Below are 17655 nucleotides of genomic sequence, written 5' to 3'. Positions count from 1 at the left end.
GTTAATTTTTGTGTACAGTGTAAGAAAGTGGTCCAGTTTCCTTCTTTTGCATGTCGCTGCCCAGTTTTCCCAAAACTATTTGTTGAAGAGACCATCCTTTCCCCATTGTATATTCTTGGCCTATGTGTGGCAAATTTATTGACCATATATTTAGAGGTTTATTTCTGGGCTCTCTGTTCTGTTCCATTGACCTATTTGTCTATTTTTATGCTGGTACTATACTGTTTCAATTACTATAGTTTTGTAACACAGTTTAAAATCAGGGAGGGTGATGTCTCTGGCTTTGTTCTTCCTTAAGATTACTTTGGCTATTTGGGGTCTTTTATAGCTCCACACAAATTTTGGGACTAATTGTTCTACTTCTATGAAAAATGCCATTGGAATTTTGATAGGAATTGCACTGTCTGCCTGTTGCTTTGGGTAGTTATGGACACTTTAACAATATTAATTCTTCCAACCCATGAACGTGGAATATCTTTCTATTTATTTGTATCTTCTTCAATTTTTTGCATTAAGGTCTTGTAAGTTTTCAACATACAGGTCTTTCACCTTCTTGATTAAATTTATTCCTAGGTTTTTAAAATTCTTTTTGATGTAATTTCCATGGGATTATTTTCTTAATTTCTCTGATAGTTCATTATTAGTATATAGAAATGCAAGAGATTTTTCTGTATTAATTTTGTATCCTGAAACTTTACTGACCTCTAACCTTTATTAGCCTCTAGACCTTTATTAGCTCTAGACCTTTATTAGCCTCTAGACCTTTATTAGCTCTAACAATTGTCTAATGCAGTTTTTAGGGTTTTCTACATATAATATCATGGTATCTGCAAATAGTGACATTTTTTTTCTTCCTTTCCAAAATGGATGCCTTTTATTTCTCCCCCCACAAAACCTTCCTGTTCTTCCTTCTTCTTCTGCCTAATTGCTCTGGCTAGGACGTCCAAATATGTTTACTGCTTTAAAATGTTGTTATATTTAACTGACTGGATAATGATTAAGTTGGCTAGTGGCAAATATGTGAAACTATATGAACATAATATGGCATCTCTGATTACTCTGCTTGTTTAATAGACTTTTCATATGTATCTTTTCTCTCACTTTGACTGTATGCTCTTTGAGGAGAGTATCTTAAATATTTTTATAAGCCCAGTACACTGTCTGGTAAAAAAAGACATTCAGAGATATTTCTGGTTATATTTATAATAAAATATGACCTTTTACTAGCCATTCAGTGTCACGATCATTTGTCTTAAGCCTTAGGATTTTTTTATGCAGTACAAACTTTGAAGTATGTGTTAAGATTATATGCATGCGGAGGAAGAATAACCAGAAAACGTTCACTGACATGAACCAGTGATGCCTCAAACTTTATTTGGACTAGAACTCTCTGGAGGGTATATTACCTTTAAGATTCTTGAGTCTATGAGACTCTGAGTCAGCAGGCCTGGAGGCACCTAGGAATCTGAATTCTTAAACAAGCATTCTAGAAAATTATGATGAACATTTTAATAAACATTGCATTAAAAAGCTATGCTTTTATTTTCAAATTAAAAGTGCCATTTTCTTTCAAACAAAAAATAATTGAGTGTCCTTTATGTGCAGGAATTTAAAAACAAACTAGACGTGGGTTTTATTATATAATAGAAAAAGCCTTAATAATCATGATAAAGAATATAAAGGAATAAAACCCTTGTGAGAACTTCAAGTCTAGTATTTGAGAGTTCTGGGGAAAAGAGCTGATTTCAGAGTATAGGAGGTCATGGGAGGTTTCAAAGAGGAGGTAAATATAGAAATCTGGAAACAGTATGAAAGGAACCTTCAGGAAAAGGTAACAGTATTAGCAAAAACACTTCAGTAGAAAGTGCAGGATGTGGGGTGTGGGTCATTCTGTGATCCAGTCTCAGGGGCAGCTGAAGGTGAAGAGGGTGGCTTGACTGACAGGCCGGGGCTGGAGATTGTGGAGATATAGCTTTAGTTGGGTGAGATTCCCATGAGAATACGTAAGGACAGACAAGAAAAGAAACTCCAAACATCAGTGCCATTTAATGCATTTAAGGCTGAGAAGGGGATGTGGTGAGACAGCACTTCCATACTAAACATTGCTTCTTAATTATATTAAATATGATATCAGTGAGTACTATGATGCAAACGTGCAACTTTATTTCTATGTATCCTATGATATTAACTTCTATCACTTGAGGTAAACAAAATAAGACTCTCAAATTAGAAGTCTAAGACCAATATTAAAACCATTAAGACCAATTATCAAAACCATTAAAATAAGACCAGTAAGTACAACCATAAAAATCAAAGCATTGTCTACCTAATGTATTTCTAAAATATAATTCCATAGAGTTGATCAGATATTTGTAGTTTTTACTATCTATATCACTTATGCAGAAACTTCAAGAAATATAAATGAGACTAAATTCTAGAGAATCAAAAAACATTATGAAGTATTCCTTTGCTCTCCTTCCTCCTAAAAACAAAACAAAACAAAATAAAACCCCAAAACCCCTAAGGGTTGAATAATTTCACTAAAGAAAACAAAAGAGAGGTAAGCTGAAGTCACGGGAAATGGAAGAGAGAGCAAAAGGCTGGAAACCTACGACAGATGGAGCAAAGACTTTCCAGATGTGGAATTCTTTCTATGGATCAGTGCTGTTAGCTTGGCTCACTTAAGTCCTACTAGAAAAAAAAAAAATAAAGAGAGAGAGGAAAGAAAAGAACTATGGCTTCCTTTAACTTCTATCTGTAATCTAACTAAATTTACTTTGCTGAGATTTTATATTTTGTTTCCTTTAGGAAAATGTCTCAATATCTGTGATCTGCAGGCATTTTTCAAAATTGGCTTACATTCTAGATGGGAATGCTTTTGGAATGCCTGAAGACATCTGTACGTGAGTCAGACTATCTCCATTTGGAAAGACATTTCTAAGGTCTCTGTGTCACAGTCCTCTTGTCTGCATCACAAAAAGCTCAGGGCGCTCCCTGCATGTGAGGCTGAGGAGGTCACTGCTCTGTTTATGTTCTGTTGTCATGGACCATCTGGGAGAATGGCTCTTGATTAGCTGCAGAAGGATGAGTGCCATCTCAGTGTCAGGGTCACAAATTAGACCGAGATGCCTTTTTTTTGGTAAAGGCCCCCAAATCGGGTGCTCCAAAGTATTACAAAATAATGCAACTTCCCGTGTATGATAAACAAGTCAGCTTCCCACTTTACTAAAGTTATAAAAGAGAAAAGCCTTTCATCCCCCCGCTTTGGGTTACCTAGCTGATGTTTGTTTTGCATAGATGAAAGCTAGTGTCCTCATCATTGCAGTTAGAATACAGCCGTTAGAGATCTTAGGGGGAAAAAATCGCTGAAATGGAACCCACATGGGTGACTTTTTTTAATTAAAAAATACTAAGTCATAGAATACAGGTATGCCAAGCAGAATTTTGATTTTTTTCTCTTAAAGATACTTTATTAAAAAAAAAATGTGTCAAGTGTCTCACCCCCTGCTTATTTGTTTGTTTTTTGTTCCTTCTTGTGGATTCACAATGTTAGATATTATTACTTAATATCTTACTAATTGTGTTTAGTGGAATGAGGGAATGTGAATACAGTCTATTGAAAGTATTAAATTGTCTGGGGCAGCAGCACTTGGCTCAAACAAATTACAATGTCAATTAGAAACTGAATGGCATGTTCAGGATGAAGTTGAGTGTGGTTTTTAAACGGAGATAATTTATTTGGTCAAGGGAAAAGAGAAAATCCATGGGTCTCATAAATACAAGATAAGATGGTCCTGATGTAGATGAGTGTCGCTAAGAGAGTTGGGACAGATGTTCTATGGTTGCAGGTAATTATGAAGCAGTAATATAGCTCTTTAGCATTAAAGGCAGTATAACTGTGAAAAAATAAAATTTTATTGAACATTCACTAAATAATTAGTTTTGGGTAGGTCTTGTGGAGTAAAACAAACTAAATAGCAAACAAAAGGGCATCCTGGCTCTTCACGGAGGCTCTTTAACAACATATTTTGGCGGATAGTGTACATATAGAAGAAGCAGAGAATGATGGAAGATATCAGGTAACATTAAATAACAGAGTATTTTTTATACTAATTGTACATTCAATAAGATTTGGAGAAGGATGCCTAATTATGTGAGTGCAAGGAACTAGTTCATGTTTGGGCCAATGAAAAGCCTGAGGCATGAGGATACAGAGATATTGTGCAGACGTGGGGCAGAGACCTCCTGAGAGTTGCAGCTGACACGTGGGATGGAAACAGCTACTTTTTTATCTCTTTCTCTAGTTTGCATTGTCTCTCACTTCTCTGTCTTGGCCCAATTGTGCCATTTTTCTGCTCTTCTTTGCAGGATGGTTTCCTATTACTTTACCTCACAGTGCATATGAATTTTTAGCCAAAGCATCTGTTGTAGTTTGACTGTTTCTTCAGCTCATAATTTAACTGAGAAATACACACACACACACACACACAGAGAGAGAGAGAGAGAGAGAGAGAGAGAGAGAAAGAGAGAGAGGGAGGGAGAGAAAAAGAGAGAAAGGAGAGATGGGCAGAAAGAAAGAAGTTGTCCACCGGTCAGCCAGTTATTCTCTGACCTTGAGTCAAGTGTGACCCCCACCCCCACTTGGCTGCCTCTGGTCCAACAGACTCCAGCCATGGGTTAGAATAAGGGGTCGCAAGATACTAGGCTGCTCCTTTCAGGGGCAGAAGATAAGAGGAGCAGTGAAACCTGTCTGATTCAAAGGAAGAGTTCATCAAAGTGTAGGGCAATTAGAGGTGGCTTGGTAGAAAAAGTGGCACTCAAGTGAGTCCTTGAAGGAAGAGTGTGGTTTGGAGAAAAAAGATAATAGAAGAATGTTTTGGGAACAGTAAATTTCAGGAGCAAAGGCATAAAGACAGAAATAAATAGATCATATAAATTATATGAATTATTACAGTTTTGCTAATTTTGACCACACTTTTATTACAACACTTGGAGGTCGAAGAAATGGCAATGTTGAGCATGAAGAAGTAGGAAACACATAAGCTTTGGAGCCAGAGGGATTGCTGTTCTGTGTAGCTTAGTATAAGGAGTCATCTAGCTCTCTTTTCAGAGATTATATGGTAGTACACAATAAATAACAGCTGTTGTCATATATATATATATATATATATATATATATATATATATATATATATATTTCGTAGTAATATTTTTATTTTGAAAACTTGAAGAAATTCCAAAGGAAAGAAATGAAGTAATGAAAGTCAATGATTAAGAGAACAGAATTACTTTTGCCTAAAGAAGAAAGGATAAAGATTGAAATAAGTGGACTGTGTAATATATTTTATGATCAATGAAGTTTTTTTTTTAAGTGTTTATATTACAAATGTATTAAATAAGAGGCACCTGGGAGGCTTAGTTGGTTAAGAGTCTGACTCTTGATTTCAGCTCAGGTCATGATCTCACGGTTTGTGGGTTCAAGCCCCATGCTGGGCTCTGCACTGACAGCATGGAGTCTGCTCTGTTTGGGATTCTCTCTCTACCCTCCCCCCCACCCCTCCCCCACTTGAGCACACTTGCTCGCTCGCTCTCTCTCAAAATAAATGACTAAACTTTAAAAACATAACAAACAAAAGAATGTATTAAATAAGCTCTTTAAACTAAGGTATATCAATATAATGAAATATTAGTGCTACAAAGAAATGAGCTATCAAGTTATGAAAAGACATGGAGGAACCTTAAATGCATATTACTAATTGAAAGAAGCCAATCTGAAAACCCTACACACTGTACCATTGTTTTTTGTTTCATTTCATTTCATTTCATTTCATTTCATTTCATTTCATTTCATTTCATTTCATTTCTAGAGACAGAGAGAGAAAGAGTGGGGTAATGGGGCAGAGGGAGAGAGAGAGAGAGAATCTTAAGCAAGCTCCAGGCTCAGCATGGAGCCCTATGTGGGGCTCGATCCCAAGGACCCTGTGATCATGACCTGAGTGGAAGTCAGGAGTCAGATGCTCAATGAACTGAGCCAGCCAGGTGCTCCTACATGCTGTACCATTCCAGTATCACACAGAAAAGCTTCCCTATCCCCCATATCCTCTGTGCTTCATCAATTCATGCCTCTCTATCCCCAACCCCTGATCTTTTTACTAAATCCATAGTTTTGCCTTTAAACGAATGTCATATATTTGAGCTGTACTTGCCACTAAATTTTTCTGTGAATCTACAACTGCTCTAAAAAATAAAGTTTATTTATTGAGAATACCCCTTTTAGGTGTACAGCGTTATGCTAAGTGATTTAAAATTTTTTTTAATGTTTATTTATTTTTGAGAAACAGAGAGTGACAGAGCACAAGTGGGGAAGGGGCAGAGAGAGAGGGAGACACAGAATCCAAAGCAGGCTCCAGGCTCCAAGCTGTCAGCACAGAGCCCCGTGCAGGCCTTGAACCTGTGAATGGTGAGATTATGACCTGAGTGGAAGTTGAACGCTTAACCAACTGAGCTACCCAGGCGCCCAGGTAAGTGACTTTTAAAAACATGCTTAAGACTATTGGAGGCAATGCTGAGACGAATCACTTGACAGAAAACGACCATCCATATATATCATTAAGTATGAAAATGGCCATATTTCAGAAAGCATAAAATTAATATGAGCAGGAGTCGTCATAGAAGACTTCATGGTGAAGGTGAGACCCAAAGGAGACCTTAGGAGCTGAGGGAGTTAATTTATGGAAGGGAAATAGGAGGATCAAAGGTCAAGTTACGCAGAAGCAAACTTAGGGGAAAAGTGTTGTTGCTACCACGGCTACAGCGGAAGGTACATGTTAGAAGAGGATGGGAGATAAGGTTGGGAAGGAAGGTCAAGGTCAGGTTATGGAAAAATTTGTTCATCAGCCTGAGGAGTCTTGGCATTTAACCACTACATACAGCATACAGCATAGTAGTTAAGAGCACGCATACTAGTCTGTGTTGCTTGCTTTGAATCCTGCCCCGGGCAAAGTGTGACTTTGGGTATTTTAGGCAACCTCGGAATCTCAGGTTCCTCATCTCTATAATATGGAAAACAGTAACACTTACCTTATAGGGTTGCTAGAGGATTTACTGAGTTTGTATCTATAAAGTGCTTAGGAAAGTGCAGGCACAGAGTAAATGCTTGCTGTTATTATTCATTCAACCATTCATTCTCCAAACATTAAGTCAAAGACCTTCTAAGAGGCTGGCATTATGCAGATGAAGAGAAAATGTCTGCCTTTCAGGAAATCATAGCACGGCAGGGAAAATATCTGGATAAATATATCCAAGAAGACCAGAGACTTAAAAAGGTAAATTAAAGAAGTGAAGAACTGTACTATTATCCTCCATTTACTAGTTTCCTTAAATCCCTAGGAAAGAATTGATTGAACATTTATATTAAAAAGAAGCTTATAATATTAGCAGTTGGGAGTCACTGGAATGTGTTTTCTGGTTAGACAAAATTTTAAAACAAAAATCAAAACCCCATTGTGGTGGGTAAGTGGGGGCTTTAGGGGATCATTTTGCTTAAACATCACTCCTAGAATTCTAGAAAATCTTTATTATTTATTTATTTATTTATTTCCTTATTTATGTTTCTTTATTTTTGAGAGGTGGAGAGAGACAGAGCATTAGTGGGGAAGGAGCAGAGAGAGAGGGAGACACAGAATCCAAACAGGCTCCAGGTTCTGAGCTGTCAGCACAGAGTCCAATGTGGGGCTTGAACTCATGAACTATGAGATCATGACCTGAAATGAAGTTGGACGCTCAACTGACTGAGCCACTCAGGCGCCCTATAAAATCTTTTCTATCTGATTACAGTAATCAGGAGAAAATAGCTTTTTGAATTCATGATCCATTCTCCTGAAATAGCCAGACTGGTGTTCGGCACAGCCTTCCCACAACAAAATGGGCACCAGCCTTGTCTTGGGCATGAGTAAATTTGTTTTGGTTGTTAATAACTGCCTTGGATTTCTCATTTAGATAAACCACATCTCAAAATGTGATTTTTAGTCTACAATAGAAATATTTATGCATCCATCTGGGAGAGAGATTGATCTCAAAGTTTTGCCTCTAGAAAAACAAATCAGAGTCCTTCAAACCAAAGGAGGGTCAGTGAGAGAAGAAAAGCACAGTCATACCAGTAGAGTGGTAGGTCATTTCACACTCAGGTCAAAGTAATACTTGTTATGTGTACCTTTCCAAAGTACATGCACCTCCCTAAGAAAGTAGAATCAATGTACAACTATCTTGTGGGTACATATTTGTCTATGTATTCATATGATTAATAAAAGTAACTGAACTGCAAACTGTGCACTGTGAATTCTGTCAAAGTAAATATTTGAGGGCATCTAAAAATGATAAGATTTTCAAACTACGTGAAAGTTCTTCTATTGCTCTGTAAAACAAAACTGATGGAAAGGGGCCTTTTAATAAATTGTTCTTCAGGGAAGACTGGAAGGACACGTTAATTTTTCTAGTGATAAAAGGTTAATGTCGATTAAAATACTGAAATGCAAAACTGCCTCATTAGCGTGGACTGGTAGTTCCTCGCTCCCTCTTCCCAGTCCTGATAGCCATTCTTTCAAGGGATGAAGCAGGGAACAGAATGTGCACAAGGCTTTTTGGAGGAAGAAGTTTTAAGCTCGTCAAATGTGAAGAGTTATGGTGGTTGATAGACTTAAGATTAATGTAGTGCATGCATGATTCAAAACTATTGTTTGGGTATCTGCTTGTGCAAGGATCCTACATTGGGTGCAGGGTGACAAAGATAAAACGGAGGGCGTTTATACCTTCAAGAGCTCAGAGCCTGATAGAGAAGATAATTCATGAACAGGAATACATCACAGGTATCACTACATGTCATAGGAAGATCCAGCCACCTTTGGCTATGGAGACCTGAGAAGACCACTCCAAGTACAGGGGGAATCATTCAAATTGCAACGTGTTAAAGAGAAATTATCACGTACCTGTGCTGCTTGCAATATCATTGGGAAGGAAAGGAAATATGTTTGATTGATTCTGGTGACATACTAGATTTACTTTTCCTACTTGGTAATAAATGAAATACCAACAGAACATTTAGAAACAGATTTAGAAAATTACCTGTACTGAGAAATATCCTATGAATTCAAGATTTTTGGCATTTAAGAATAGCTTACTTATATTTTTCATGAACTCCTTGATACCTGAAAGCTAATGTGTTTCCTCTCAACAGCCCAGTCAACCACAGCCAACTTTTCATGGATTAGTTTACATTGGGTTTCAGAGAAACTGAGAGGTTATGTGTGGGCATACCCTAAATTCCTTCCTCATAAAAAAGCAAGCAAACAGAGACCATAATACTAAGAAAAGTGGAGCAAGTGAGTATTTATAAGCTACTAGTATAAAAATAATGAAATTCGTTTTTGGAGAGTGAAAGGGAATAAAGAGTTTGGAATGTTGGCCAAAGCCCAGCCTGGCCAGATAAAGACAAGTTTCAGATCCTGCCGAACCCTGTAAAACAGCTGGGGGTCTTTGCAGTCACAGAAAGCACTTCACTTAGAATAGAATGATAAGATTCTGCATTTGGCTCTGGGAGTATTATATGTATGGAGTAAAGCATTTGTTGATTTTTTTTAAAAAGATCTTGTTTATTCATTTATTTATCAAATATCAAGCAACTACTGTAATGTCATACATTGGGAGTATAAGTTGAATAAAACGAAATTCCATCTTTCAAGATGCTTACGGTCAAGTGAGACAGCACTAAAACCAGTCTGATCTGTACTAAAACGGAGACATGATATGGAGCAGAATGTTTCAAAGGAAAACTGAAATAGAGCGGTCATATTTTTGTTCTTTCATTAAATCCCAATATCTGTAGATATTGAAACCTGATTTAGAGCAGAATACATCACATGGATAATTCCCTGAATCAAGCAATGATAATCAGATTGGAAAAGGGGGAATATCTTTGCATTTCAGTTTTGGGGTTTTTTGTGTTTTTGTTTTTGTCATCTGTATTTCTCTTCTCAGTGATCAAAGGCAGCCAAGAAAATTAATACCAAAAGGCACCAAATCTGGGCTTTGTTATTAGGTGTGTTTACAAGGAACCTGGAATGAAATTATGAAAACCCTGATTTTTCTCCTCACACATTTGTCACAAAGAAGTATTTGATTTCTATGTTCTGCCTTACTAGCCACAACACAAAATGTGGAGAGACTGTGAATCTGTTATATGCTTCTGAAAGCTATCTTTCACAAGTGTTTCAGGCTATAATTATTCATTATCTTGGTTTTAACATTTTCTGGTCAACAAACTAACCTAAAGGCAGGAGTACAAACATTCTAAGAAAAATGACCAAGGAATGCAAACAAAGTCAGATTCTAAGTCATCTTTCTCAATGGTGCGCTTTACATATTTGCATGAGATAGGTCCACAAATAACACCATTAATTAATTACCCAGCTGAACTATTTGGCAGTTATGGGGGTAGTAGGAGTAATGGGAGGGGGGGGGAGAGTGAGTTATATAAATTTTTAGAACTATATTAACATTAAATCATTAAGATCGAAGTCAAAGCATCTTTGTAGTTATAATTTATTGGTTAACATGTATTTACAGAACACTCACTTATGTGCTTATTAGCTGTTTAAATTATAGGGCACACAGACAATATTCCTTATCTAGGAAAGCTCATGGCCTAGACATGAGGGCATACCACAAAGCAAGATAATAAGATTGCAGTAACAAACACAGAGTTTTCTAGGGGCACGGAAAAATCAATGACTAACTCTGCTTAGGAAGTAATTCATTAAGGAGACAATATTGTTGGATCTAATAAAACAAGCAGAATTTTCAAGACACTCAGGGCAAAAACTTTGCCATTTTTGGTTAATATAATAATGGTCTATTTTTCAGAGCTGCCTTGCATTCTGACAAAATTTGCGAGGTGTTCTGTGATTTAACTTTAGAATGAGAGATTTCATATTACTTTATACCGCTACTTTTCAAATATGCTCAGTCACACTTGGGTGACTAAAATGCAATGCTAATTCTCTAATTTACAGGCATATAAAGGACACGTTCTAAATCATAAGTGTAGACATGCAATAGAGGACACGTTCTAAATCATAAGTGTAGACATTTTTCTCTCCCATGCAATTAAATGAAATTATATTCATTTAGGATGAATGTCCATATCTTTTTCCCTCTGAATAAGCCATTTATCTCTTTTTCTATCTCTGCCTATCATCTATATTTTTGAAAGGTGGTTGCATGATGCAGGCAAAAGTAGAAAGACACAGAGCTAGAAAGGGCTCTGTGGCTGTATGAAATGCTGAAGTTGGATGAACAAACCAGTAAACCAACACAAGGGAAGAGAAAGGGGAGAAAATATTGGTAGGTATATTAGTGAGACTCCTCACAGGAAACAGATGCTACATTGGGTAACTGAGGAAAGTTTAGTAACAGAATTATATATAAATTTAGGGAAGCCACAAAGGCCAGAGGAGAGAATGGTTTTCAGTACCTGGGACTTGTGTGGAAAGAGTCACCTGAGAAAAGCCGGCAGGGACTCTTTGGGAAACAGATGGGGGCTAACTACCCAACTCCACAGCCCCAATGTCACACCCTGCCTTCCTCTCCTCCCAGTCTCCTCTTATTGGTGGAATAGGGAAGGAACAGGGAAGGGAACTGAAGGAATAGGGAAGACAAAAAGGTGGGCAGTCCCCTGGTTCTTTCTGTCCACACTGGTCAGCCTCCAGGGCACAGAGTTGACAAGAAGTAGTAGATCTGGGTGACAAAATGGACATTATCTAGCATAATACATTAGACTGCTTCCAGATTACAAATGGCCAGGTATGATGCAGGCAATTTGACCCTACCCTGTAGACAGCCAGGAGGAGGAAAAAGTTAAAGCAGAAATTGATACAATCAGGTGGTGCTTTTCAAACATCACTCTGGTGACAGTGTAGAGAGTAGACTGGTGTAATGACAGGTTGAGTCAGGGAAACCAGTTCTGGTTGCTGTGGCAAAAGTCCATGGGAAGTGGAGGACTGCATTAATGCAATGGCAGGGAGAAGGGACGAGGGTTGATTAGAAGGCAGTGTTGACAGGACTGTGTGTAGGGGGTGAGGGAGGAAGGGTGGGAATTGGGAAGACACTATCCAATTACCCCAGGGACTAGGGATGTAGTGGATAATATAGTCATAGGAAAATAGGATGTAGGGTATACATTTCTCATGGACAAACTGTGAAAGTTGAAGATTATCTGTTCACAAGAGAGAACTTCACCCTAATAGAGACAGGAATTTCTAACGAGAGGTTAAAATATGACCAACTCTGTGTGTGCTGTGATAACTTCTGTCTGAAGTAACTCACTCAAAGGCTTACAGAGAAAGTGATCTCTTTTTTCCACATGGATGGCTGCTTAACTGTTAATTGGTGCCCTGAGGAAGCATTTAAGAGCTCTTGGATCAGACATGGGCAGTAGTAACACAGCTAGCTTCTATTTGGCTTGTACACATGGTAGTTATAAGCACAACTAATTATCATAAAAAACAGCTACCATTTTTTCAGGGCCTATTTTGTGCCAAGCATTGTTGCCTTACAACAACAACATGGCAGCTTCTTTATTTATACTTTAGAAATGGGAAAATGAGGAGGTTAAGTAACTTGCTCAAGGCCACACAGATAGGAAGCAGATGTGCTAGAGAGTATACCAATGGCATTGGGCCCACTCTTTAGGGGCATACAGATGCTGGTGGTATAAGGGAGTTATATGAAAATATTATGTGTTGGATACAATTACACACGAATACTTATGTGATTAATTATGATTTTTTAAAATAAATTAATTGCACCCCCTTTCAGATCCTGAGAACATACATTTTGATACTTTGATTCTTTTCCTGGTAAGCTTTCTGAATAAGGTGGTTTAAGAAATTCTCAATTGAGAAGAGGAAAAGGAAGATGCTGGCCCAATAAAACATTGAGACTAAGTTCCTTCAGGGAAAGGAACATGCCTTATTCATAAACTGCTTCCTTGATAGAACCTAAAAAGACACCTAGTATATGTTGCTGCTCGATATGTATTTCTGGAATGAATGAACCAACAGGAGGCTCTTTCAAAAGTGTCTCCCCTTGGAGATTTTTGTCATCACAAGGTGGAAGATGAGCAGCAAGATTAATTCCACCAGGCTGTATTGACATAGCAACATGGATCAGAATAGAAGATGTCTACTTAAAGCACACACAGAAACAACCACACAACTGTATCTCAAGAATTATTAATGGAATGTACCCAAAATGATTTTTTTTTTTTTAAAGGGCTTCACAAGGCCTGGTGGGATTGGTTCCAGTTGGCTTGGATGAGAGGTCACACAGATTAAAAATAGACTTTCTTAATATGGAACAATAGGCTACATTCATTTAACAAGACAGAAAAAAAAAAAAAAATGACAGGCCTCAGGGTGGGAATGAAGCTTAATCCTATTTAAGAGCTCAATTAACCCTCAGAAGATTGAGTAGGTCCTCTGCCTTCACTGCCATTCTGTCTAGCAGAGCTTAAAAACAGAGATTCATAAAGAGGAATACATTTGTATATAACTGAAAATATTTTAAATGGGGCATAATAAAGTTTAGTAATACAAGAACCAGTTTGCTTAGGCCATTATGGTCCTTTAAAACTAGAAATAAGTCATTCTCTTTTAATTGTCAAATCTGTTACCATTATTAATAAAATATTCAAACACAAGTCTTTATCTTGACACATAAATTCACCGATTCTTAAAAAATAATTTCTTTCCTCTAATTATCAAACAAAATCACATTTCCTTCTAAACTAATCAGTACACTCTCAAGAAATCTGCATCAAAATCCACGCTGGAGTAAATTCCAATTATTCTAATGTTTTAATATATAGAAGCCAGGTTCTGTTCAAATTAGTCCATTCTAGGTCAGACCTCTGGGGGTCTGGCTAGGTCATATGTATCAATGGGTAGACCTTATTTTCACAGATCACCTTGTGGAACCTCTTTTGGAATGGAATTTATCAGCTCTTTTCATTGGTGCCCTAGGATTACAGAAATGACTCAAATCATTAAAGAGTGACCATTTCATGTTTTTGGGGTTTTTTTGTGGTTAGATCATGATAAAAAGTGGTGGTTTCATTATATTTATGCTTCTTGTTTAATTAGTTCTTTGTTCTAATAAAACTATCTTTAAAATATTTGAGAAGCTTGAAACACTGAAGGCTTCTCCCTATCAAACCAAAATTATTTAAATGGCAGAAGGAAAAGTAACTCTTTGGCTCGTCATTCCCTCAAGCAGTGGCATTTCTATCCCTTCTTCCTTCCCCTGCCCCATCCCCCAGCCAAGAATTCACATCCTAATTTTCTCCTTAGGGCGTAAAAGAATTTGCTGACATTCTGGAATAAGATGGCAACTTTGCTGTTATAAACTTTGTTTAAATTGCAGCTACTCTTGGAAATTACAGAGACTGTCACAACCCAAGATAAAGCATGACTTTGACCTTCTTTCTCTTTGTGATGTAAATGTTACTTAACCATTTATTTCTTGTCCCACCAGCTAGATACTAACACATCTATTTAAGGTATTAGAGCACCGGAACTATAATTTGAATTCATTTAGTACATGCTATGAGCCCGTTAAATACCACTGCCTTGTTAAATTGAACAATTTTTCTCTTAAACTGCCAGTTCAGTATTTTCCTTCTGTTCTGAAGGGCTACCTTTCAACATATTAGAGTCAAGAAATCAGATATAGCCTAAACAGGAGAGAAAAGTTAAGCTCATGGAAGGATAAAAACTATGAAAGCTTTTTTGTGAAAACTACCCGGTGGCAAAAGTAAGGTCACTGAACTAGAAAGAGAACATCCTCCATATAAAAATTATCAGACAAACTAATGCTTTCGTGTGAGGTCACTTAAGTCATGACATCATTTAGATGATAGCATAAACTTTAACATGGTTCTTACAAAGTCACAAACACCAAATTTCTAAGTGATATGCTTCAAGTTTGGTAGTATATCTTCAATTTTTAAAAAAGATTATTATTATTATTATACATAAAACATAAAACAGTACTGAGGATAATCAAAAGATATTTTTGAAAAGCACCTGATTCTATCAATTGAAGTCTAATTTTTCACATTTCCATGTTTCTCCTTAGTCTTTATCCATTTCCCATGGTACTGCTAAGCCTTATAGTCATAGCCCAGAGCATAGATACATTTTCTAATTTTCTCATACAATCATTCACATTGCTTCAAAATTATACTTTTGATGGTATAGCATCAGCTTTAAATAAGTACACTTCGTTCTGTGACTACTATTGTAAGCTATTTAAGACAAAAAAATAAATCTTGATGATTATTGACAATTGATTTCCAAAGGCTGTTCCCTGGTACACTAAACAACATCTAATTCTTTTCCTCAAGAAAAAAAGTTGTGGTTATGGTTACAAGTAAGGCTGCAAGAGGCATACATCTAATTCTAACGTGATGTAACGTTCTGTTAGAAAACCACATTTTTTTCTTACATTCTGAGCAAAACAAATAGATTTTTCAGAAATTCAATCATAACATTTGCCTAGAAATTGATGAGATTTATACACTTTTGATATTTAATAAAATGTCTACATGAAGATGGAATTTTATTCTAAAATAGGCAAATAGGAGGGAAAACATAACCAAATGTCCACTTACCAGCCGTTTCCTTCTCTGAAATACCTGGAATAGCCTGAAAAAAAAAAAAAGCCACAAAAATTATGTTATCACTAGAAAGAAACATCAAAATGTTATTAGGAATAAAATGAACTACCATAAATGGAGCAAATATTAAATAGAACCCGGCAGTAGAGAAATGAGCAGGCAGGGGAACTGAATAGACATTTTTCCATAGAAAGCATACGCATGGCCAACAGGTACATGAAAAGGTGCTCAACATCACTAATCATCAGGGAAATGCAAATCAAAACCACAATGAGGTATCACCTCCCAACTGTTAGAATGGTTATTAAGAAAAAGACAAGAAATAACAAGTGTTGGCAATGATATGCAGAAAAGGGAACCCTTGTGTACTGTCAGTGGAAGTGTAAATTACACAGCCACTAAGGAAAACAGTATGGAGTTTCCTCAAAAAATTAAAAATAGAACTACTATATGACCCAGCAGTCACACTTCTGGTATGTATCCAAAGGAAATGACAAGAGGATCTCAAGGAAATAGCTGTACTTCCACGTTCATTGCAGCATTATTCACAACAGTCAAAATATGGTAACAACCTAAGTGTCCATCAATGAATGAATGGATAAAGGAGATGCGGTATATACACAATGGAATATTATTCACGCATGAGAAAGATATCCCACCATTTGCAATAACATGGACCTAGAGTACATTATGCTAAGTGAAATAAGCCAGACCAAGACAGACTCTGCATGGTATCATTTATATGTGGAATTAAAAAAAAAAAGGGGGGAACTTCTAGAATCAGAGAGTAGAGATGTTGCCAAGGGCTGGAGAAATATGGAGAATTTGATAAAAGGGTACAAAGTTTTGGTTATAAGATGAACAAGGTCTGAGGATCTAATGTGTAACATGGGGACTACAGTTGATAAAACTGTATTGTATAATTGATTTTTTTGATAACTGAAATTTGCTAAGAGAGTAGAACTTAAGTGTTCTCACACCCCCCCCCCCAAAAAAAAGTAAGCATGAGAAGTGATGGATGTGTTAATCAAACAGACGGTGGAAATCCTTTCACAAAGTATGTGTATATTAAATCCCATGGTGCACACTTTAAATATCTTATAATTTTATCAGTTATACCTTAATAAAGCTGAAAATAAATAAAAAGAAAAATGAGAGTTGGGGAACTGTCAGTAAAGTTACTAGATCCAGGTATAATAATTGTCAATCATCATGTAATTCTTTTCTTCTCTGAAAACTCCTATTACCCTGAAAAAGATGTTGGCAATAAATAAAACCAAAAACATTTTTTGAATTTAGGTAAAATTTTTACAGTTCAATTTCTTTGTCCTGTTTTGGAGGCAGAAAAGATAAATTGTTTGGTGGGTGTCTGGGCATTTCAAATCTCTGCCTTGTCTCTTCAAGGCTCAGATTCCTCCTTTATTAGACAGGGACAGTCACATCTACTTCTTAGGGTCACGGAGAGGACCAACTGTAGTAGGTTCTATAAAGCATTGAAGGTCCTCAGGAAAAGGTAGCTGCTGTTACTGTTTGTTTCTATGGGCATTAGGCCAGTGGGTCAATTTACCGATATGAGAGGTCTAGAAGTTCAATTCCCAGCAACTATCATCTATCACTATCACTGTCTAAAAAACAGAGCTCAAAATGAGATGTTTTCAAAAGACTTTAAAGTATAAACGTCTAGTTCTACTCTCTGTGGATATTCTAAAACAAATTAAGGAAGTTGAACTTCTGGTTCCCATTCACCTCAATTATTCATGTATATAATATCATAAACATGAGGGTCTTAACTTGTACTGGAAGACTTCGATCCATCTGACCCACTAGGATTTCATACCTCTTAACCCCAAACCACTGACCAAACAAGATGTCTACAACTGACGTCTCTCCCTCTCTTCAGGGACAAAGTCCTGAGTTGGGGTAAG

At 36.8% G+C, this 17655-nt stretch overlaps 1 protein-coding gene across 8 annotated transcripts in view; it reads right to left on the bottom strand.

The window, feature by feature from the left end:
* The window catches only part of DLC1 (DLC1 Rho GTPase activating protein), a 483787-nt gene that overhangs the window by 198913 nt on the left and 267219 nt on the right, over positions 1 to 17655 (bottom strand). For all 8 annotated transcript variants that reach the window (XM_045455325.1, XM_045455318.1, XM_045455352.1 and 5 more), the window contains one exon: positions 15725 to 15758. In XM_045455325.1, coding sequence (XP_045311281.1) covers positions 15725 to 15758 — 34 coding nt within the window. The remainder of the gene's footprint in view (positions 1 to 15724; positions 15759 to 17655) is intronic.

This window comes from Leopardus geoffroyi, chromosome B1, assembly GCF_018350155.1.
Source record: "Leopardus geoffroyi isolate Oge1 chromosome B1, O.geoffroyi_Oge1_pat1.0, whole genome shotgun sequence".
Lineage (NCBI taxonomy): Eukaryota > Metazoa > Chordata > Mammalia > Carnivora > Felidae > Leopardus > Leopardus geoffroyi.
This window is presented reverse-complemented; position numbering and strand designations above follow the sequence as displayed.